This window comes from Giraffa tippelskirchi, chromosome X (assembly GCF_054371585.1).
Source record: "Giraffa tippelskirchi isolate mGirTip1 chromosome X, T2T-mGirTip1v1.2.pri, whole genome shotgun sequence".
Taxonomy (NCBI): domain Eukaryota; kingdom Metazoa; phylum Chordata; class Mammalia; order Artiodactyla; family Giraffidae; genus Giraffa; species Giraffa tippelskirchi.
The window spans coordinates 135,820,616-135,846,335 of record NC_137289.1 but is presented as its reverse complement, the minus strand read 5'-3'; the positions used below and the strand labels follow the sequence as shown (position 1 = coordinate 135,846,335).

The 25,720-nt window shown below is 36.6% G+C and overlaps 1 protein-coding gene across 9 annotated transcripts in view; it reads left to right on the top strand.

Annotated features, from left to right (window-relative positions):
• CNKSR2 (connector enhancer of kinase suppressor of Ras 2) overlaps positions 1-25,720 on the top strand; it is a 276,605-nt gene that overhangs the window by 173,188 nt on the left and 77,697 nt on the right. For 5 of the 9 annotated variants that reach the window (XM_081565963.1, XM_081565961.1, XM_081565969.1 and 2 more), the window contains one exon: positions 13,852-14,066. In XM_081565963.1, coding sequence (XP_081422089.1) covers positions 13,852-14,066 — 215 coding nt within the window. Of the gene's footprint in view, positions 1-12,174; positions 12,265-13,851; positions 14,067-25,720 lie in introns of all 9 variants that reach the window. The other 4 variants (XM_081565962.1, XM_081565960.1, XM_081565967.1 and 1 more) reach the window with 1 other exon arrangement.

Sequence of the window (25,720 nt, the reverse complement as noted above, 5' to 3'; positions counted from 1 at the left end):
AGGCTTCAACAGTACATGGATCGTGAACTTCCAGATGTTCAAACTGGATTTAGAAAAGGCAGAGGAACAAAAGATCAAATTGCCAACATTGTTGGGTCATCAGAAAAGCAAGAGAATACCAGAAAAAACATCTACTTCTGTTTTATTGACTATTCCAAAGCCTTTGACTGTGTGGATCACAACAAACTGTGGAAAGTTCTTATAAAGATGGAAATACCAAACCACATTACCTGCCTCCTGAGAAATCTGTATGCAGGGCAAGAAGCAACAGTTAGAACTGGACATGGAACAACAGACTGGTTCCAGATCGGGAAAGGAGTACATCAAGGCTGTATATTGTCACCCTGCTTATTTAACTTATATTGTACATCATGTGAAATGCTGGGCTGGATGAAGCACAAGCTGGAATCAAGATTGCCGGGAGAAATATCCATAAACTCAAATATCCATAAACTCAAATATGCAGATGACACCACCCTTATGGCAGAAAGCAAAGAAGAATTAAAGAACCTCTTGATGAAAGTGAAAGAGGAGAGTGAAAAAGTTGGCTTAAAACTCAACATTCAGAAGACTAAGATCATGGCATCTGGTCCCATCACCTCATGGCCAATAGATGGGGAAACAATGGAAACAGTGACAGCCTTTATTTTGGGGGGCTGCAAAATCACTGCAGATGGTGAGTGCAGCCATGAAATTAAAAGACCCTTGCTCCTTAGAAGAAAAGTTATGACCAACTTAGACAGCATATTAAAAAGCAGAGACATTACTTTGCCAACAAAGGTCTGTCTAGTCAAAGCTATGGTTTTTCCAGTAGTCATATATGGATGTGAGAGTTGGACTATAAAGAAGGCTCAGTGCCAAAGAATTGATACTTTTGAACTGTGGTGTTGGAGAAGACTCTTGAGAGTCCCTTGGACTACAAGGAGTTCCAACCAGTCCGTCCTAAAGGAGATCAGTCCTGAGTGTTCATTGCAAGGACTGATGCTGAAGCTGAAACTCTGATACTTTGGCCACCTGATGCGAAGAACTGACTCCTGGAAAAGACCCTGATGCTGGGAAAGATTGAAGGCAGGAGGAGAAGGGGACAACAGAGGATGAGACGGTTGTAGGGCATCACATGAGTTTGAGTAAGCTCCAGAAGTTGGTGATTGACAGGGAAGCCTGGTGTGCTGCAGTCCATGGGATCAAAAAGAGTCAGACACAACTGAGTGACTGAACTGATGTAAGAAAAATAGTTTTTCAAAATTTCATTACTCCTTCAAAATTCAAGCATCTGATTTCAGTTAAGCAGAAATAAGTCTAATTATGTATGTTCTTCTATACGTTTTGTATTTCCTGACACTACAGTAAACATGCATTCACATAGACATGGCCCTAACACACCTTAGGAAAAGATAGCTGAAAGGAGGGGTAAAGTTAGCAACAATGTGTTAGGCTGTTTTTAAATGAGAAAGTGTAAATGGGTTTTACTTTCCTAAAAAGATAAACAAGAATGATTCCTGGAAACACAGATACAGTAGGGGAAAAAACCTAGATTGGTGATTGCTGGCAATGGCTTTATAATCAGCCATACTTGTTAACGTGTCTGCTGTCTAATTACTCTAGTATGACTTTAGGAATGTTACTCTAGGGCTCAGTTTCTCATTTGTTAAATGAAGATGATAATATGTGTCTCATAGACATTTTTTTGAAAATTTAATGACAACAGACTGTAAATTGCCTAGAAAGTGCCCAGTATGTGCTAGATATTTGTTTTCACTGCTTCATCATTACATAGAAACTTTAGCGTTGCTGAGAGAATAGATCTTAAGTGTTTTCACCACATGCACAAAAAAGATAAGTATTTGAGCTGATAGCTGTGTTAAGTAGCTTGATTGTGGTAATCATTTCACAGTGTATATGCATAATATCAAATCATCATTTTGTATACCTGAAATGAATTCGATCTTTATTTGTCAATTATCCCTCAGTAAAACTGGGGGGAAAACAATCAAAGAACTGAAGTATTTCAACATGTAAATAATATTAATAATAATAAGAGCCATTTAAAATTCTTTGAAGAATAAGATGCAATGAATAAACAGAAAGTTCAAGGAAGAAAAGAAATTTTAATGTGAAAATAAAAGGGGAAAAAAGGATAGCATTAAATTACTTTAACTATTTGGTCTCATCTGCTCATGCTTCAAAGGCAAAGGTTCAAATTGGATTAGTTTAGTTGCTTGGCAACTTTTCAGAATGCTAGTATATCCAATCAGCTTTCTTTTTTCACTGTTCACAGACTCCTTGCCCTTGTTGCTCCATCACAGCATATTTCTATGCATATAAACCTGCTAAAAGGTAGACACAGTTGGCTGAGTCCCTTTGTGGTTGTGAGTGGTCATGTTTTCTAAAAGTAGGATAAAAACGTATTTTTGACAATAATATTGTAGAGTATTATTAGTTTGAAGGAATTCAGACCTTTTCTGATATATTGAAAATCCAGGGCCTCACAGAAAACACACAAATGAATGCAAGGTTGGTATTTTACAAGTGTTTCTCATAAATGTTATTTGTCCACAGTGTGCAGTGAGGAAAATTAATTTCTATATTATACCTGATCATTTTCCACTGGAGTAGTTGGAACAAGAGAAAACCAAATACCATGTCCTTTTTAGCTACATAAATAGCACGTGGCTTGAAGTGACCTATAGTAGCATGATGAAGGACCTATGGGCAGTGATACTGGGAACTGAGCTTTATCATTGTGAGTTGAGAATATGGTCTGAAGGTTCTAGGGTCTCTCATCATACTTCAAAATCACTGTTCTCTGTGGTAAAACTTCATTCTATCTTTTGGGCAGTTGAATTACAATTAATAGCATTATTTCAAACATTTCTTAAAGGTATGCAGAATACATTCACAAATACATTTCCAAATGAAAGCTTGTTCCCTCTCCTGTGTTTTTTTAGTATAAATTTTCTTCTTTATCAAACAATAGCCCAACTGTTATTCATCAGCTATTAGAGACAAAAGAAAATGAGAATCTAACCACAAGAAATTTCTGTGCTCAAGTAAAATGTACTACTTCCAAAGCAGAACTAAACAAAGAAGTACAAATTAGTTAATCAAAAATGCAGAAATATGAGATATGTACTGTACTCATAGGACTTCTTCTTCTTTAGGACTTACTTAATACCTTTTGTAAAGACTGCATGTTGGTTAGCTTCACAAAATAGTTTTGACTATCAAGCTGATGGTGATAAGGGACCATGTAACTGATGGAAAAGTAGTTCAGCAATATTTTGGCATAGAAATAGACAATAGTCTAAGGTAAAATTTAGAGTAATCACCTAGGGAAGGCACTCTCCCTTAATCTCTATAATTTTACTGATAAAAATAGAGCATGAGTTTTGAGGTCAGATAGAGCTGAATTTGGTGTCAAGGCTTGGCCTTTAATAACCGATTGACCTTGTACTTGAGAGTTAGCCTCACTGTACTTTTGTTTCCTTATCTGTAAAATGGGGTAGCATTACTACTCACAATATTTTGATGAGGATCAAATGAGATTTTATGAGGATTAAATATATGCCAAGCACTTAGCACTGATTTTGCCTCATAGAAAGTACTCAAGTAATGGTGCCTAAATGACATAGTAAATCACTGCTGCTCATAAATAAAAGTGTCTCAAAGATTGTGAAGTGCTGATGGATCAAATTAATACTTCCTCCTTTCCTGTGGAGGGACTCAATGAAGAACTAAAGGAATGGAAGTATTCCCAGTAACCAGCCATTTAAATCATGCCTATGAAAAGAAATAGTTTGCTTGTTTTTTTGGTTTGGTTTTGAAAAGTAGAAGGAAGAACATCAAATAGCTCATAACACTAGAAACCTCTGTGATACAAGTTTTCTTTTTAAGTTCTGTTACTGAAATCATTACTTCATATGTTACCTATGTTTAAAACAATTTAGACTCCGCACATTTTTAAAGTATAAGATTAGTTGCTTTTAAAAAAGGACAGAGAAAATAATATGCTAAGTAAATTGAATAGTTGGAGACTTTCAAAAAAGGGAAATCTGGCAAAAGGAAACAAAGTAATAGATAACAGTAAGATTAAAGGAAAAAAAAAACTTTTAATAAAGTTCTAGAATATTATTATGTAGATAAAAAGGAAGAATTAGCAAACCAAATCAACAAAGTTGATGCAACTATTAGAGAAAAAGAAAAACATCTTTAAATGAATTAACAGAAAGACAGGAACTAAATGAATTAGCGCTTCCCTTAAAGACAAAATGGGAAAGCCAAAAATAGAAATAGACCAACTCAGGAGATTCACAGCTGGGTCAGTATTGTCCACTAGGGAACATTTGGCAATTTCTGGGAACCCTGGTAGTTGTCATAAATGGACGTGGAGGTGCTACAGGCATCCAGTGAGTTGAAGCCCAGGATGCTACTAAACATCATAAAATGAATAGGACACCCCTCCCCCCAACAATAAAGAATGATCCAATCCAAAACATCATGAGTGCTGCTGTTGAGAAACCCTAGCTAAATTAAGAAGAATCAGTTGCTGACAAATACAGAATCAGATATTTACAACTCGAAAATCAAAGAACCCTTGTATGACATAGGGCCAATTGCCTTTTTCTTTCATTCATACAACCTGGGAACTTACTGCTCTGAAATGATAAACCTACATTTACTCACACTTAGCATATTCTCTGGGCAGAAATAATATAAGTTTGTGAGTGTCTGAGATGACTTACCCAGCTCTACAGTAGAAAACCTAATCATGACATCCCCTGGAGCAGGAGGGAACTCACTGTCCCTAATTGAAATCAGAATGCATTTTCCCTCCATGGGAAAATGATGTACTAAATAGCAGCCAGGTGAAATTTAAACAGAGTGATTGATGTCTGCTTTCAAATCACAAAGTGGCTTAAATAATCCAGCATTTTCTTATGTATGTTCTTCAGATCACTACTTCTGAAAGATTCTTTGTAAAAGAAAGAGATTATGTGGTTAAATAAGATTGGGAAGCTCTGCATATTTTATCCCCCTCTTGGAGATAATGCATGCACATTAGCATACTAAAGGCTTTGAAAGTCTTGGTTTCCCAAATGTATTTGTACATTGCATCTTCTTTGGTTTTGGTCACAAAATACCTCCCAATGTAACTGATGTTTGATGGCATGTATTTTGACAAAAGCTGTTACAGACTTGCAGCTCCTCCTAAAGACCCATATACCAGTGATAAAAGTTAAGTTGCAAACTGCTGACTTAACAGAAATCCTCTATTCTTAACTTGAAGTCTGCCCCAGCAGACAGCTTGTTGAATGTCGTCTTCATTCTTATTGTGCAGAAAAGCCATTTTCTAGAGTAAATCTTATTTGTGATGAAAGTCCAAACTAAAGTAATAAATACTAACTGGAATGATCAGTGCATGGCTCCTCATAGAATTACTTTTATCACGGCAAAACAATTTGCTGGAATCATGGAAGAAATAGATCCCTGGGGATAGAAAATGTCAAGTGTGATATCCAATCTTGTTAAAAGCAATGACTAAAAATTATACACTGAATATCTTAATGACTGGAAGCATTAAAGCAAATAATTAAAACAATAGACAGCCATTTAAAAGTATACATATGACAGCCTAACATTACTTTATAAATGACATATCATGTCAAGCCAGTTTATTTTCCATCTTTGTTCAGGGATGGATAACAAACACAGTTACAGCTACAGTTTATGTTCGAATCCTCCACAAGTTCTTTACCTAGCCTTTAAGAACTTTTTGCAAGAGTTGCAAACTGGCTGGGAGTATAGTTGTTTAAAAAGCAGTAATCATACATGTCAGTGAATTATTTTTGAAGAAAAATGAATTGAATCTTTGTATAATACAATGGTCTTCAACTCATCGCTGAGGCGACTTAATGTAATGAAGTTACAAAGTCTACGTTTACAGGCTGGCTCCAACATTGATGATCGATGAAATCCTAAGAAATTAACTGGGGTGTGTGTCAAGTTTTTCATCTCTACCTTTTAAAAAAATAGCTTGCTCTATTGTCATATTTACCTGGAAAATGGGATGTTTTTAACCAAATAATATTTACCCCACATCATCCTTCTTTCCCACAACTGTATTACTGAGCACAGCCGGAGGCAAAAGTATTTCGCATAGCTCACTGCTTTTTTACCCACCAGAGCCTTCAGAAGAAAACCCAGAACTGTTTTGCCACTTAGTATTTAAACCTCTGAATTCTTCCCAGACCTCCCACATCCCTCTAATGTAGAGGAATAGTCTCTATGCACAGTGGCAACATTTCAACTAAAATAGCCTGCCTTTCTGTACTCCAGTGTGTACAGCACATTTGCTCTCTTGGCAGAATGTAATTTGGTTCAAAATATAATTCACCTTGGAATCAAGTGTTAAAAATTCCCTATAATTTTTGATGCGGTTCAAAATTTTCTCCTTCAACAATTTTTATGTGACTCCCCATTTAAAGTCTAGATCACTTTTAGGGAGCAGTAAGAAAATTCACAAACAAGATGTAGCTTATTCTTTGAAATGATATTTTAATTGTTTTGGTTCTCTATTAACGCAACCAAAAAGATTTCAAGTTAATGCTTTATATTGTTATAAGGTGTTAAATCCAGTACTTAAATAATCATCACATTGTGATGTTTACAAGCCAGTTTTTTCCCCAAACTCTTGTATCTAGAAGTGAAATTTTTAAAATATGGCCCTAGAGATCAAAGTGCCCATTCTTACTTATTTTATTAGATCCAGATATGTTGCCTTTATCCTTAAAAAAGTACTGACTTTCCATTTAATTCAGTTTTACTCCTCTTTAAATGTGTGATTCTCTACCTTAAATAACCTCGGGATGTTTTCCTAGAAATGCAGTCAACCATCTGAAAGTAATTTTTCTGTCTGGTATGTGGGGAGTTTGATGGGTGTATGTGACATGCTTATAGCTTAACATTCCTTACTATACTCATTTTCATCAAAATATTGGCTAAAATATTCAGAACAGATGTGTATGTGTGTGTGTGTATTTTCTAGAGAAAGCTTCTTTCGTGACCAATTAAAAGGTACATCAGATATAAGGAGAAATTTCTCTGCAGCCTTTTTTTCCCCAATTCTTTGTCAACTGTAATAGAGAAGATTACTTCTCAGATGCTGTATATCATCCTCAAACGTAATGATTTTAGCATGTTGGGGCCAGAGTTTTAAAAAGGTAGGGAAGGGATACAACTGAAAAAGGCAGCAATTCAGTAGTATTTCAACATGCACCATGGGTAGTTTAATATGGTGATGTTTCTAGATAGGAAATCAGGAGGCAGGATTTCTAGTTCTGCTTGATTACCACACAGCTCTGTCAGACCCAATTTGTTAGAATAATGAAAGTAGTTGGTTAGGTTCTTTATAAGACAGAAAGGGAGGAAAAGTGAGGGGGAGGGGGAATGGAAAGCTGACAGGAAGAAAGGAAAAGGAAACTTTGAAAATAGAAACTAACTGTTCAGCTTGGACCATTTTAACTCCAATGTATGAGGAAGGTCCCCGATTTACTTTCTTAACAGGTCAGCAGTTAACAAGTATTGAGCTGTTAACTATGTTTAAGTCACTGTGCTAACTGATAGAGATACCATGGTGAACAACAGAGAAATTTCTGTTCCCTTGTGAAATTTACATTCTAGAATGTTGACAGAATTCAAGCAACTAATTTAATAAATACTTACTTGACTATAAGTGACACACCATGAAAAAAAATATGAAAGAAAAACAAATACAGAGAAACCCAACCTAGAACAAGTTCAGGGAGAATACCCCTGAGGAAATGACATTTTTGCTGAGCTCTAAAGTATGCATTTGAGTTTAGTAAGAGAGGAGACAAAAACCAGAGACAGACAGTATCCTGGGTGCCAAGTGAAGAAAGTATTTCAAGAAAAGAATAATCCTCTGGGTCAAATGTTGCAGATAGATAAGAATAGTCAAGGGTTCTGAGAATTGTCTTTTGGATTTAGCAACATGGAAGCACTAGTAACCTTGACGATAGTAGTTTTAGGGGAGTTGAGGGGCAAGATCTTAATTGGAGAAGATTCAAAAGAAAAGAGGAAATTCTACATATAAGTAAGATCATACAGCATTTGTCTTTTGTGCCTGGCTAATTTCATGTAACATAATGTCCTTCAGCTTCATCCACGCCATCACAGAGGGCAAGATTTCCTTTTTATGGCAGAGTAATATTCCTGTGTGTGTGTGCGCACCACATTTTCTGTATTCATTCATCTATTGATGGACACTTGAATTGTTTACATATCTTAGCTATTGTGAACAATGTTACAATAAATGTGAACTCTTAGAGATACTGATTTCGTTTCCTTTCGATATATACCCAGAAGTAGGGTTGCTGAATCCTGCAGAAGTTCTCTTTTTAATTGTTTGAAGAACCGCTGTGATGTTTTCCATTATATACACTTGAATTTTACTAAGAGAGTAGATCTTAAGTGTTCTCACCACACAGTTGACACAGTCATACATGCACACACAGATGGTAACTGTATGAGGTGAAGGGTATCGTAACCTGCTTGTGGTAATCATTTCACAATGTATGTGTGTGTGTATACATACAATCACATTACACACCTCAAAAAGTCATTCTGTACAGCCTTAATGTGTAACATTTTAATTTGTCAATAATACTTCAATAAAGTTAGAGGAAAAAAAGAGAAATTGGAGACCGAAAATCAAAATGAGACTTCTAGGAGTTTTTCTGTAAAGGGGACCAGAGAAAGTGGTAGTGGGGTGGCTGTTAGCGAAGAGAGGTTTGTTTATTTTTTAAGACTGTAGAAATTACAGCATGTTTGTATGCTAATGGGAATCACAGGGTAGAAAGGGGAAATTGATGCTACAAGAGAAAGTAAGGTAGAATTGTTCAAGAGATGCCCTTGAGTGAGAAAAAAAGGAGTAGGATCCAGTGAACAGCCCATTAATCTCCCTAATGTCTAGCATCCTTTCATTCAAGCGTTCAAAAGAAATCTAATGAATGCCCACTCTGGGTCAAAATCCTTGCCAGGAACTTTCATAACAAAGATATATAAGATCCGGTTCCTGCCAAAAAGTAGAAAAAACCTATAAACAGAAAGATAGAATACACTATAATTAAGGATCATGTATACCAAGGAGCTAAGGGAGTCCAGGAGAACGAGCAGTTAACTCTGAGCTCCATAGCATGTGTAATAGCACTGAAAATACTTTATTGGCTAAGGAAAAAATCAGTTTATTTTCAAACAATTCTGTACACTGCTATTAAAGCATAGCAGTTCATATTGAAACAGTATTTGATCATTATAAGGCATTCCATCGTTGTCAATATTTTTTTTTTTTTTTTAGTAGATCACCAGTTTATTATAAAGGATATAACACGGGAACAGCTGGATGGGATAGATGCATAGTGCAAGACATGGGGCAAGAGCTTGGAGCTTCTATGCCCTCCCTAGGTGTGCCACTCTCCTGAACTCTCCTTCTGTCCATTGCCTGGGAACTCTTCAAACCTTGTCCTTTTGATTTTTATGGAGGTTTCATCCTATAGGCAGAGTTGACTAAATAATTGATCCTTGGTAATTAAACTCAATCCCCAGCCCCCTCCAGTCTCTGGAGGCTGGGAGTAGGACTGAAAATTCCAACCCTCTAATCACATGGTTGATTCTTCTGGTAACCTGCCAGTAATTGGAATATTATCCCATGTCTTTGCTTCCAACAGTAGACCCCTGTCCTACTGTATCTCGCTGGTGCTACTCTTCTCCTGAATTATCTATTTATTATTTCTTTGCTTTTTTAGAATATTTCTTATCAATTTATATATGTCCCTTACAATATGCTGTTCAGTTTGGCTTGTTCCTGGACTTTCTAAGACTTCTATCTGCTGACACTCAGTCTTTTTTATTTAGTTTAGTATATCTTTATTTTATTTTTTAATCATTTTTTAAATCAAAGTGTAATTTACAATGTTTTGTTAGGTTTAGGTGTACATCAAAGTGATTCATCTATATATATTATAGATTATTACAAGATATTGAATTATAGTTCCCAGTGCTAAATATTCTTTAAATTATATTTCGTGTTCTGTGTTTAGTTGCAGCTAAATATAGTTCATTTTTTTTAAAAAGCTACTTGCCATTAATTTCAGAATAAAATTCAGACAAAATCCAAAAGTATCTATCTTTGACCTCTTCTACATTTATTAGGCTACAGTAAGACATACAGTGCACAATTGGCACCTCTATAGAGATCCTGGTTAGAATGCTCCAGATGTGCAACAGATATGAAAAGCCAAGTAACAGAATAATTTAACTATGAGACAGTAGCCGAGAGATATTGCAAGGCTTATGATTGCGTGTCACCTACATCAGCTCACCCAGATTCTCTCTGTAAAATTGCAGAGATCTACCCCATGAAAATTTGGAAACTGAGGTGATCGTTTATGAAGTCATTTGCATACCTTGTAAGGACATCATTAAGTAAATACTTCATTTGTGGGTCATTAATAATTTTGTCATGTCTAGTTCATCCTCAAGTTTTCAAAGAACTTAGTAAAATATACTGAATAAACTGTATTGGCAAAATGCCAGTAAGTTGTCACATTTTCCCTTAACAATATAATGAGAAAGAAGTATCTTAATGGATTTTTTAACGAAATATGTGGAATGTCTGTAACAATTTGATTGTGAAATTTATCTAGCCAAGGGGGAGAGTGACAAGAACATACTGTGACCAAGAGGTGTTGAAAGGTGGGAAGGTTGGTAGATTAAAGGAGGAGTAGATTAAAGGAGAGTGCTGTGGAAGTGAAGAAGTAAAGTCGCTCAGTCGTGTCTGACTCTTTGCGACCCCGTGGACTGCAGCCTACCAGGCTGCTCTGTCCATGGGATTCTCCAGGCAAGAATACTGAAGTGGGTTGCCATTTCCTTCTCCAGGAGACCCTCCCAACCCAGGGATCGAACCCAGGTCTCCCACATTGCAGCCAGATGCTTTACCCTCTGAGCCACCAGGGAAGCCCAGAGTGCTGTGGAGGATGTGCTAAAAATACAGGTTTTAGTTGAAAAGCGGGATACTGGGAAGAATTACTGCCATTTCAGGTGACAAGATTAAGCATATGACCATTAGAATGGGTGAAGGAGAGAATCTCAAAAAAACTGAGAGGCCAGAATATTAGTGGGTGAATATTGAAGTTACCAAAAGTTATTGCAGAAGTAGTGTTTGAGTGCCTAGGTTTGAACCCTGGTACTACAGACTTACCAACTGTGTGTCCTTGGGTAAATTGCATACATTGTCCCAGGCCCTTCATCTGGTAAAATGAGGGTAATGGTTTATTTCTTATAATTTTGAGAATTAGGTGTTGTGCTAGGTGTCCTTTTTAAACTTGTGAATGATTTTTCTTCTGGCTATTTTGTGCTTCGCAAATTTTGAATTGATCAGAAATCAATTGATCAGCCTCACCAAAAAGCTGTCCTTAAAGTCTATGTCATGAGTTCTGCTTGCTAAAATAAGATGCTGTTTAGTAAGAACACAGACCCAGAGGAAAATGGGAACACGGGACAGACCAAAGCAGTGATTACTTGGATCTGGAAACTAGAGTTCATACTAGCAAAAGAGATGCTTAAGGGCAGACCCAGCTTTAGGCTGTAGAAAACAATCTAGCCACATTGCTGAAGCATGGTGGTATCTAAAAAGCAGATAGGAATTAGGAAGCAGTGAAGATGGGAAGTTAATACTGTGTTCCAACATTAAATACAAGGGGCTACTGTCTTAAAGATTGGCTGTCAAGATAAAGACACTTGGGCATTGAGGAATAAGACAGATCCAGTTATAGAAAATGAATGAAGTCACTAAAATAATGGTCCTCTTTGTAAAGGACCACATTCTTAAAGTCTGGGGCTCCTAAGAGAGCAAACCTAGGCTGTTCTGTATTACTTATAAAAAGTGCCTTAAGTTTGCATTATCACCTGGCCAATTGCCACAGGCAGTTTCACCTTCTGGCTCAAAACACACATATTTTTCATCTTCACAAATGCCAACCATAATGTTGCATATGAGTGAGTGTGTTTTGCAGACTGTAGCTAAAAGTCAGTTTAAGTTTGAGCGGACATGGGGAAGAAAAACAATGTGATGTGAATTTTGTTCTCTGTGTTTAGGCAAGCTACGACCTATATCTATGCCAGTGGAATATAATTGGGTGGGGGACTATGAAGATCCAAATAAGATGAAGAGAGATAGTAGAAGAGGTAAGTGTTCTAGAATTTCAGTGTAGGCTGGGTTGTTGAAACAAAAAGCAGATTTAAATGTTTTTTTTACATAGGATGTTATGGCTTCAGTGAAAGACTATTCATTCTCTTATTGATTTTTATGATACACCCAAACCAACTGAGACCAACCTTTAACTGTCTTGATCTATTATTAAGTAAATATCTTCTCTGAATGCCTCCTAAGGGGTTTAGGGTAGAGAAGTACAGTGTAAAAAATTAATATCTGTTATTTGAAATTTAATACTTGGAAAACAAGGTCAGAAGTGTGAAACTGCATAAAATAATTAAGTTCAACGAATAGGAAGCGTTTGTGATCAGTCCCCATTGGTCCGCAATGCCAACCTCACTATTTTTGTATTAATATAACCTTAAAATGAGTTTTGAAGCACATGGGTAAAAGCTAATAGAAACTGGGCCAGTGTCTCTAAAAGAAAACCATATAAAAATGGAAAAAAAAAAAACTGCTTTGCTTTTTTCTCTCCTGTTTGCTGTTCAGGGTTATCTTCTTACTTGGGGGTGGGCTACACTTGAAGTATCTACCAAAAGTAAGTTTTTATGTTCACTTATCCTGCTATTGAGGTGAGCAGTAAAGAAGGCAATGGGAAATTTCACTACTAAATGGGATTCAACCAAGTGTGGATAGATATGGTGGGCCCAGTGGGTCATGCTGCTACTTCCATTTTCTGAAATAAGATCCATAAAGTTATAGATGAAATACAAAAAGAAACAAAAAAAACCTCTTCATAGGACATGACTTCACGAAGCTTCCTTTATAACATGTTTAACCCATTTACCTGTTATTTCTAGCCAGTGTGCAAAATTTATTTCATTAATGCACAGATCCACAGACCACACAGAAATAAGCAAGCATGAATATCTGCTTCATTAGTCTTCTTAACAATTGTTTTATGGAGCGAGCATTTATGAAAATGTTGGTAAATATAGGAGCATTGAGATTACTTTACATCTGTGTATTTACTCCATTTTCCAAACTTCAGTTTCTAACCTCTTCTGTTTTATAGAATTAATCAAGAAAAATATTTTAAGAAAGAAACACTTATATGCCTTTTCTGAGTCACCCTTTTGGGATTTGATATGATAGTAACATCTTGGGGAATAAAGGCTTTATGAAGTAGAGTTCTGGCTATCAATTTAAGCATAGATTTTTTTGAACTAAGTTTCCTCACTATTGGTCCATAATGTGGGCTTTAATTTCTCCAAGGATGCTCCCTAGGATATTTGTTGTCAGATTTTAGCAGAATCTCCTTGCAAGAACTTGTTAAAAATTTTATGAGCCACACACCTGAAACTTATGATTCAGGTTCTGCTGGTAATTCTGATATGGTTGGTTCAGAGCTAAAACTTGGAGAAATACTTTATAGGCTATCAACTTCCTGTTGTCCTGTGATCCCAAATAATCAAGATTCTCCATATTTTCACTACAAAGGTGTTTTATAAAGGAAATCAAGTTACATTTCTGAAATGAAATCTAATAGTACACTTAAAGGATGGTAAGTTTGGAATATTTGCATATCTACATTGGTGTATTTATCTTTTTTTATTTAGAAAACTCTCTACTCCGATATATGAGCAATGAAAAAATTGCTCAAGAAGAATACATGTTTCAGAGAAACAGCAAAAAAGACACAGGGAAGAAGTCTAAAAAGAAGGGTGATAAGAGTAGTAGCCCGACTCACTATTCGTTGCTACCTAGTTTGCAAATGGATGCACTGAGACAAGACATCATGGGCACACCTGTGCCAGAAGCCACACTGTACCATGTAAGTACTCTTTTAAAGACTCTGTGATGACAGTTTTATTGGCAGACTGGCAATTGACTCTTTTTGGTAAATTCCAGATTATTTATTTTTATCCTCTTGTCAGATTTTCACAAAAAATCCTAAATTTAGATTTTATGCCCTGAAAAAACATTAAAAAAAAAAATGACTTATTGATTTGTCCCTCAGTTCATATGTTCAGTGAGTTCATGTGTTGTAGCAGCTTATATTTTTAAGGATATAACTTCATAACTTCCTATGCACAGAACTGATGGAGAATAATAATTAATTAGCTGATCAATTATTAGTGTGATAATATACAGTAAATGAATAGCTGTAAAGTTCATCATTAAAGATAGGATTTTTAATATATTTATGATTTCATTTAAAAATGAACATCTGTTGTACAGTAGACTTAGACCATGATTCTTGAGGTAAAGATGAAAAGACATAGATAGCACCCCATTATATGGAAAGAAAGACACACCGAGAGTTCTAATACAATTTGTAGTAAGTCAGTGTAAGAATGTAGGAGCAGGGCCTTTGCCCCCTTGAGAAGTGAGAAGAGGCTTCAGAATGAGGAGCATATGGGTAAAGAGTGAAAGATGAGTAGCAGTATTTTTGTGGTGAGGCATATGAAGGTGTGCTACCAATGTGTGTGTATGGTACGTTCCAGTGATTTTATGTGGCTCAGAGTTACTGGTTCACTAAAAATTGAGGGAAAGCATGTGAGAAAGGGCAGTAGATGGGCCCCTAGAGAGGTAAGTGGGGAATTGTATGATAAAATACTTAGGCTTTTTACTGCAGTAATAAAGAGCTACTGAAGAATTTCGTCCTGGGGACTTGCGTGATGAGATCAGCCTATAGGATCTCTCTAGTGCTGAGAGCATCCATCAAGAGATGCGAGGCCAAAGGCAGGGCCATTAAGCCCAGGCCAGATGGATGATGAGAAACTAGGACAGTGATAGTGTGGAGGCTGATAATCTTACTGACCCAAACATTCAATTCACAAAATCGACCCATTTTATGACATTTTGGTTAGAAGGAAGTTTATTGTGGTTCTTGTTAGAAGACTGTGAAAAACATGGCTACAGGTTTGTAAGTAATTTGAGCAACAGTGCTTCATGTTCACAGCATCAAAAAAATTTGATGTCATTGCTGTGGAAGATAGACCGTCTAGATATACAAGATGTGAAAGATTTAACAACTTACATTTGAGTTGCTTTCCTGAGTATATCTCTTAAATATCTTATTACTTATAACTGTCTCCTAAAACTGAAGTGTAGGAAAATATTTTCATTTATTTGGGTTGTTGTAGGAGTGCAGTTCTCTATGACACTTGTTCTCTATTGTTTCTTGTCCCCAGTTACATACCCCCAGCATCTTCCTCTCCACAAGAATAGTGCCCTTATCAAAACCTGCTACTCTGAATAACTGAGTAATCGGGTTATAATTTTTTCCACAGACATTTGAAGTTGTTCTGAAATCAATACTCAAAACTGTGTGACAGGGGACACTTTTGTTCATACTAGTCAGAAATGCTCTCTTAACACTAAGCTCCTTCTAGAATCTGGCATTCCAGTCAGAAGTAATAGCCTGAACAAAGATAGGAACGTAAGAGACAGCTGGCCTATTCAAGAGGGGAGTTGGTAGTGAGAGATGAGGCTAGAGAGGGAGGAAGAGGCCACTTCACCCAGAGCTTGTAAACTGTTAAAGGGTTTGGATTTATCCTAAGAGGAACGGTAAGCAATTGAAGGCTCATTCAAACACTCAGCCTGTGCCATCCTGTCATGCACATTGGGACAGGAATATACTGTGTGAGGAAGGAAAAATAGCTGAGTCTTGTGTATTTTGACTAATTAAATTATGGAAGATAGTAAAAGGTAAAACTGGTATATTGTAAGCATCATCTAGGAGTATAAATTGTTAGCACCTTTCTGAAAGGCATTGTTTAGGTGGCACAGTGGTGAAGAATCTACCTGTCAATGCAGGAGATACAAGAGATACAGATTCGATCTCTGGGTCAGGAAGATCCCCTGAAGGAGGAAATGGCAACCCACTCCAGCCTTCTTGCCTGGGGAATCCCATGGAGAGAGGAGCCTGGTAGGCTACAGTCCATAGGGTCGCAAAGAGGTGGACATGACTGAGCGGTTGAGCATGAGCACATGAAGAACCTGGTCTAGTAACTTCACTTCTAGAAATTTATTCCAAGAAAGAGAGAAGAGCCTACTTTTGCCTATTTTTATTCTATATCCTGAGTTTGTAACATGGTATTTCCCAGATAGATATTTATCCCAACTAAGTTTTGACAGAGAAACAGTACAGGGTAAAGAAAATTGTTAATCATGGAGGAAATCCTCCCGTGTAACACTGACCCACCAATTTCAGAGTGAAATGCTGAACAGTTTCTAACTCTGGTCTCTGTTTTTAAAAAAGCTAAGTAATTGTTAATCCCAAAGAGCATGTTAAACGCCTATAACCAGTGTTCTGAAAGAAAGAACATTTATTGATGAGTTGTTTATTAGACTAAAGTTCCTTTGAGGACCTTAGTTGATTAATTTAGGACTTTTTGCAGTTGTCAAGGGAGTTTCCACATTTATGTATTTTTAAACCTCACTACAACTGTATTTGCAAATGACAGAACTCAAAATGGCTAAGTGATTAACCCAAAGCCGTGTTGCAAAAAAAGTGCAAGAGTAAGGACTAGAACCCAAACCACTAGGGATCTTTCCACACTCTGCCTTGGTCCTCCTTGCATGGTAGGCATTGCATACACATAAGAATTTGAGCTTTAATAACTAATGAGTGAGTTTTGGAAAAGTTTTACTTAAAGAAACGTGTGTGCTCATATGCTGATTTTAGTAGTGTTTTTAGTAACTGGATTGATTTCTACCCAGGTTTCTCTTTTGCTCTATGTTACTATTTTTTATTAAGTTCAAAAAAACATACAGAGCTGCTACTGTTATAAAACTCAAGCAGTTATTCAGTGTTATCTATTACCAAGACTACAGGGTATTATAGCTAAATCGCCTGGACTTGGGGGGCAAAATAACATATACGTAAATGATTGCTTTTTGCATTTCAGAGAAATTTTTGTTTTATTTTTTAGTCTGTATATATGTACTTATTTAAAATAAAAGGACGTTTCCTTATGTTAATTTTTTTAAACACAAGATCAGTATCAATATATAATTCAGTTACCTCCATAATGAACAATTATCTTCATTCTTACCAATTATTCCTTGGGATGACACAGCTCTTTTTAATGAAATAGAACTTAAGTGGAAGAGGACTATAAAGATGGAATACGGAGTTTCGTAGGCTGCTGTCTCTGCTATAATACTAGTTCCATGTGGTCTGAGTTGAAATTTAGAGAAAAATTTAGTTGAATTTTATAGCAAGATCACATCAGCAATAAATACCCTTAAAATATTTACTAAAGCTGTGGGGGGGGGGGTGTAGGGTGTTCCTTTTTAAGCTCCTAGATCATAATCCTCATTAGTGTATTCTGGAAATTAGCCTAATAAAAATACACAAAGCCAGGCAAATACAGTTTGACTTCAGTGTGACTTATTCCTCTTAGCAATTACAGCAGAAAGGTTTATATAATAATAAAGACAATTTAGAAGTTTATGGTATTGTAAAATGCATAATTTTAGTTTTATTAATTCCATATTTGTTATTCTAGTTTATGTATTTTTCTTAAACTTATCTGAAAGGAAATCATTCTCTTTGCCTAACTACCCTAATTATCCACCAGTCTTTGCCACTTCTTTCATTTTTGGCATATTCTTCATCCATGGGGTCTCAACAAGTCGGACACAACTAAGCAACTAACACTTTCCCTTTCCCTCTACTGAGAATGCTTTTACTCGGTCTTTATCCCTGGCTGGCTCCTATCTAAAGCTGAGATTGCAGAGAGATTTTTGTCTGATCCCTACGCCCTAAATTAAATCAGTTTCTCCTATTATAGTCTTTTAGCACCCTATATAATTTCTTGGAAAACTTTATGATTCACGATTATATATTCATTTGCATGATTATCAGCTTAGTGTCTTTCTTCACTGTACATGGTAGGGAGAGCATGTCCAAGTCCATGGCAGGAAAAAATAGTTTCTCCATTTTGTTCAGTACTATATTCTAGTACCTAATCTAGGTCTAGTACCTTATAAGTGCTCAATAAAACTGTGATGAGTAAATGAATGAACGAGTGAGTGAATGTGACAGGAAGTTTAATGCCTTTCTCAGTATCTCTCAATTGATGTCCTCAGTCTGCAAAAACAGCCAGCTCCATGTCCTTGGCTAGTCCTGTCCAGCACAAGCAGGCCTTCAGTTGGGGTGTATTCATAGTGGGAATCACCAGAAACTTATTACCATAGGTTCAATGTCCCATGTGTCTGGGGAGAGATGTAGGACTCTGAATGTCTTCTGTCATGTTTGTCTAGTCCACATGACTAAATTCGACTTTGTTTTATCAATTACCATTTTACTGCAAAGACTGGGACTCTGCCCTTATTGGCACCTCCTCCAGGGAGGGTTTGGCTGGTTTACCAGTACAGACAACAGACCATGTGGAGCCTAACTCTTACCATCCATCCACTTACAAGAGTATTGGAAGCATCTAGAAATTTATACTCACCGCATTGGGCTCCCTGTCAAAGCAGGTCCCAGTTTGCACCTTTTATGGGGCTGATTTACAGCACTGCCCTGCTCCACAGGTGCCACCAGGGCAACCCGAATAGCTCCCCTTCAGCCTAGCCTCGCCTCTTCTCCTCCAACTAGTTCTTGCTCTCTTTCTATCCCTGACCTCTCATTATAGAGGTCACAATATGCCTGTCAGCTAAGCATGTGATGGTATCTTTCAAAAGAGTATGACGTTAGTTTGCCTACTCACTGATCCTCTGCCTGAAAATGTGGGAGTTGTTAGCTGTGAAAACCCTCTTCTGACCTGATAGCCCATGAAGGAAGGGCAGACAGCCCTTCTGGTGTGTGTGTATGTGTACATGTGTGTGTGAAATCCAGATGTAGTGGTAAAGGCTTTAGATAAGGAATGATTAGATTCAGAGCTTTTTAAAATCCTTAATATGATATACATATGACATCTTACTCTCACATTAAAGCTGCTGAAGTAAATCCATAAACAAAGTGATAGTTTGTTTTAAATCTACACACTGAGATGCCAGAAAAGTAAAATCTGATAATGGATCTAGACAACCTGCAAGTGTACTTTCATAAACTGAATAATGTGATTTTAGGTGACTTACTTAAAACAGACTTTGAGTAGGTGTTAAAAAATCTGGATGATTCGTTTCCTAACAGTCCAACATTTGTGTGGCTTGTCTTAGCTATTTAGGGTATAACTGCAAACATTCAGTTACTGTTTTACTTATGATAAGTCCTGTTAGCTATTTCCATCAAACTGTGACAGGATTTTTGGTTGAGCTTCTGGGGGAAGGTGGTGGAAAACTGTTAAAAGACATCTTATTTTTTTTTAATTTAACAATTAAATAAACATTGTGAAACAGACACCTTTAAGTAATTTGTAATATTTAACTCATTTAATACTCATAAAAAACTTAGGAGGACGGTGTTAGTGTTATCCCCATTTTATAGATTAGGAAACTGGGGCACATTGGATTAATATGTAAAGTGGTAGAGCTGGGATTTGAACATTGGTAGAATGGGCAGGACTACCACCAACAGTAAATGTGTTCAATTCTATGCTGTTATTTCATGTAAGTGGAAGATTTCTTGATTTAATATTTACTCCCATTACCACCTTACCCCACTTGCTCATGTTTAGACTTTTTTCTGCAGACACACACTAATGAGCAAGTAAGGGGAAAATATTTTTCTTTGAAATGTTTCAATCTCAAAGGCTTTTATTTGTTTATTTAAAAATTAAATATGCAGAAGTATTTATCCTTGTCCCAACTGTTTCAAATTGCCCCTCTAAAATAACATAATTTAGCAGAGACTCAACAGCAATTCTAGTGTGCCAACTATCTTTAAGGCACAATAAGTATTGTGGAATATATATAAATAATAATAATACTGTCACTGCTGTTACTAATAATAGCTAACATTTACCTATTGCTTACTGAGTTCCTATGCTAAGTACTATATACTCATTGAACTTATATCTCATTGAATCCTCAAATTGACCTTCTGAGGTTGCTACTCAGAAGTTCTTCCATTCTTCAGTTTTGAAGAACTGAAACACCGAGTTTACCTTGCCCATGGTCACACAGTCAGAAAATAGCAGACTTGAAATATAAGTACAAGCAGTCTGCCTCCAAAACTCACATTTTTAGATGAATAAAGCCATATCTGCTCATAAGGATTTTACCATCTGTTAGAAAAGCCAGAGCTAGTATTATCATAAAGATGAAAAATATGCTGTATTGTCAGCCTGTAAACATTTATAATTTGCCTGCAATTATAAAGGTTGGTTTGTCTAGTATAGGCCTGACTTAGCTGCATTGTTTCAGGATCAATGTAACTAAAATAAGAGAGCAGTTATTTTCAGTGGCTAAATAACCATCTCTGAGCTAACAGTTTATAACAACCACTTTCTCCACACTTTGACTTTACTCACATAGACGACAGTCATGGTACAGTGTGATGTGAATCTTCTCCTCACCAGGGTGCATGCAGATGTGTTAGATATCCATTCTAAATGTTATTCTATTCATATCATATGTATTTCTTGGTTCCCATGAATGACTTCATTATTTCTAGAGTGTTAATGCCAAATTCATAGTAGCACTGGCAAAGCCCTACATGGGAACAGCCTGGACTGCGACAAGTGTTTCCCATTGGAGCACTTCACTAGAGCAGTGATTCTCAAATTCAGCAAATGGCTCTTAGTGACTGAGGCTTGATGTAGAAATGATAGTCCTTCCTTTGATTCTTACAGGCAAATACCACATAATTTCAGAGACTTTAATTTTCCCTTGTGATTCTATATTGCTAACTAGTAACTTACTAAATGACTTTCAAAGATTATACAGTGAATAGCCATAAAATGATGCATTAGTAGAGTTTACCGAATATTATAATTCACTGTTTTTCCTAAAAGCCTGATATCCATGCAACCAACAATGCTGTTTTGCTCTTCTCATACAAACCCAAGTGTAGATGGTTCAGGTTCCCACAGCTTTCAGGAGGAATACTATGTTAGTACCTCATCAGGATTTTATGTTACCTATAGTTTTCAGTTCCCTTTTTATTATAAATTATCGTTAGACTATTGATTTTAGTTTGCTTTAGGTTGCTTGCTTTACCTTCTGTGTGTGTGAGTCACTCAGTTTTGGGTTGCATGGGCAACCCCATAGACTGTAGCCCACCAGGCTCCTCTGTCCATGGGATTCTCCAGGCAAGAATACTGGAGTGGGTAGTCATTCCCTTCTCCAGGGGATCTTCCTAACCCAGGGATTGAACCCGGGTCTCCTGCAATGCAGGTGAATTCTTTATCGTCTGAGCCACCAGGGAAGCCCAGTGCTTTACCTTCTAGCATGTTGTAATTCATATTACCCACAATTTTTTTTAAATGGTACTATGAATTATCCACACCCTACAGTACTTTTACAGTCATATTCTATTAGTATAACCTAATTAATTTTCCACTAGAAACTGGGGACAAATGGATCACGGGATCTGTTGGCCTAAGAGAGTCACAGTCAAAAACTGCTGAAACCCACTGTCTTAAATACACTTATGTGGTTTTTAAAAAGTAGAAGAAATGAAATCTTAACTTTTCTTGTCTGTAAATGTGAAGCCATTTTATAGAATGCAAGTCCATAAAGAGGTCTAGGAGGAAAATACACTTGTGTTTTCTGAACAATTTGTACTAGTAGTTAGTTTTGTGAAAACCATTTTAAAAAAATCATGCTCCTTCTCTACCACAACAGGCCTCGAAAGTGTCTATTCACTAAGAAGACGGAAAAATCTTAAATGTATGTGCATCAAGCAACAAAGATTCAAAATACTAGAAGCAAAGTCCAACAGAGCTGAAAAAGAGAAATTGACAAATCTATAACCATAGTTGAAGTCTTCATCACCCCTCTCAGTAATTTATAGCACCATTAAACAAAAATTCAGCAAGAGTATAGAGTGCTGAATAACTACCCACCCACCAATGGTCTCCCCAAAATAACAGAATACACATTCTTTTCAAGTATGGGTGGGACAGTCATCAGGATAGACCATACCTTGGGTCATAAGGTAAACTTTAATTTTAAAAGAACTGTAATCATACAATGTATGTTATCTAACCATAATGAAATCAAACTGGAAATTAACAACAATTAACAAGTAAGTCTCCAACCTCTTGGAAATTAAGGAACACGTTTTTAAATAATCCATAGATAAAAGAGGAAATCTCAAGGAAAATTGAATGAAGATGTAAACACAACATATGTTTAGGGGAAAATTATAGCAATAAATGCTTATATCAGAAAAGGGGAGTGAATTCCCTGGAGATCTAGTGGTTAGGACTAAGCACTTCCACTACTGGGAACCAGGTTCAATCCCTGGTCATGGAACTAAAATCCCACAAGCTGCACACCAAAGTCGAAACAATGAATGAAAGAAAAGGAGAAATTTGTCAAATCTAAAATCTAAGCTCCCACCTCAAGAAATTAGAAAAAGAATAACAAGAAATAAGCAGGCATAAGGAAGACAATAGAAGAAATGAAATTTGAAAACAGAAAAAAAAGCCATAATAGAGAAAATCAAATCAAAAGCTTTATTAAAAAATATTTAAAAAGAAAAGCTCTTTTTAGAAAATCAAAAAAGAAATTGATAAAGCATCTAGCGAGACTGACAAAGGGAAAAAGAGAAGACTCAAGTTACCAGTATCAGGACTGAAAGAGGAGTTATCACTACAAACGTCATAGACATTTAAAGAATAATAAGGAAATGCTATGAACAACTCTGCACTGAATTTTAACAGTTTAGATGAAATGAACCAAATCCTCAAAGCCCACTAGCTACATAACTCTGCCAAGATGAAGTAGATGATCTCAACAGTCCTATAACTATTAAAGGAAATCAATTAATCATTAAAAGACTTCCAAAAAATAACCACAGAAATACTAAACAAAAGGGCTAAACATATTGCACTTTTATATTGCTGAAGTGCAAGAGTAATCCATTTGGCTTTTATTATTATGTTCTGTGGTGCCTTTAAAGTGCTGGCAGCCTGTAAAATATTTGATGTATAGGGCTTGTGACTTAGTGGAATTCCTAGGAGACTGATTAAATTCATAAATTTTATTAATGGTGAAAATATTGTTTAAACATTTGGAAAAAATTTTTATTTTATAAATGTTTTAAGTTTAATCAATTATGCAAACAAACATTATGCAAACAAAAAAGATTCACTAATACGCCTTCACGCTTTAGAGAGGTTTCTGCTTACACTGTATAAAACAGATCATTTAAAGTCAGTCCCATCAGTTTCATGTTTGAACCAAACAGCGTCCTCATTCTGCTAGTTCCTGGCTAGATAATGGCTGCCAGGAAGCAAAACACAAACTCTGGCTTAATTAGCAAGGCATCATGCAGAACAGGACACAGAAGAACTGAATTAGGAATTTATTGATTTTAAATTTATTAAATTTAAATCTTACTATGAATTCCTTGTTGCCTTTTAAAAATAAAACAGAAATTCTGATGAGAGCCCCTTCACTTGTTTGCTGTGGTCAATTTGGATACATACCTGTCTTGATCAGAGAGGTTAAAGAACCCCATTCTTTTTTATGTTGTAGGCCTATCTCTCCCAGCTTCATAGCCTGAGAAAATTTCCTCAAGTTTTGTTGGCAATAGACATTTTTTGCTCCCATTATCACATTACCCATATTAACTCACCACCATAACTCATTTAATCAAGCATCTCAAGTTTAATGAAACTCCAGGTAAAATCATTTAACCCCTAGAACTATTTAAAGCCTCTTCTGATTAAAGGACCATAACCGATAATCAAATTATTTTCTTCACTCAACTTGTAAAATACATTACTTCCTTGATGGTTTCAGCACCCTCCAACTCTACTACTACTCAAATTGTAGACCTAATCATTTGCTGTATATACCAAAATCTCATCCAAAGATTTCTCTTAATAAAACTGCATATCTGAATCTCTTGGCCCAAGTCTTATGTGAGAATGAAGTTTAAGGCCCAATTATTGACTGCTGTTACGTTCTCGTTTCTTGAGGATAGCTTCCAAGAACAGTGTTAAATTATTTGCACCCTTCACATATTCATCTTTGGCTTTTGGCTCAGACAGCAACTGGCAGCAGACCAAAGTGCATGAGCTCAACCTGGAGTCTTGGTTCTAAATGATATTGCTAAATCTGTTTCTTAGCATCTCTACAGGTATCAGTTCAGTTCAGTCGCTCAGTCGTGTCCGACTCTTTGCGACCCCATGAATCACAGCACGTCAGGCCTCCCTGTCCATCACCAACTCCCGGAGTTTACCCAAACCCATGTCCATCGAGTCGATGATGCCATCCAACCATCTCATCCTCTGTCGTCCCCTTCTCCTCCTGCCCCCAATCCTTCCCAGCATTAGGGTCTTTTCCAATGAGTCAGCTCTTCTCATGAGGTGGCCAAAGGATTGGAGTTTCAGCTTTAACATCAGTCCTTCCAATGAACACCCAGGACTGATCTCCTTTAGGATGGACTGGTTGGATCTTCTTGCATTCCAAGGGACTCTCAAGAGTCTTCTCCAATGCCACAGTTCAAAAGCATCAATTCTTCAGCGCTCAGCTTTCTTCACCTTCCAACTCTCACATCCATACATGACCACTGGAAAAACCATAGCCTTGACTAGACGGACCTTTGTTGGCAAAGTAATGTCTCTGCTTTTCAATATGCTATCTAGGTTGGTCATAACCTTCCTTCCAAGGAGTAAGCGTCTTTTAATTTCATGGCTGTAATCACCATCAGCAAACAGTATCCTAATAGACTTGAACTCAAAACAATCTGCAGTGTTGAGAAATGGGTCCGTATTTCAACTCCTATTCTTTCTATGCAAATAATTTTAGATTCACTAGATGCAAACTTTCCTGAAATCTCAAACAGCAGAATAAGTTACCTCCTCGTGTTTTCTTTTATTATCATAAATTCAAAGTGGCCTCAAGGACAATGGTTCTTGTATATAACCAGTTCCAAGTAAAAGGGCCCGATATTAAAGACAAGAATTGTCTTTTTAAAATTCAAATGGCTAAGAATAATGCTCTATTTAATAGAACATGAGCTGTTTGAACTTAGACATTTCTGAACCTCATTTTCTCATCAGAATAGAGAATCTGATAATACTTAATTTGCTCAGCTATTACAGAAGTAAGTCATACACTGTATATAAAGTTTATTCCACTGTGCTGGGCAGATAGTGACTATTCTTAACACCATACAGAAAGGAAATGGGTTCATTTACATGGAAGGGGATTGCTTCCTGATGAACAAATCAGAAAGGCTTCTAGGACCAGACCATCTGTCTTCATTGGGCGTTTAATGAGTGTATCAGTTAGGGTTCAGTCGGGAAGGCAGAAGCACAAAATGGCATGGAATAAAGGACTAGATCTTACTCAGTCAAGGAGCTGAGGAGAAGACACCTCAGCGGAGCCAGTGGTCATGAAGCAAATCTGGAT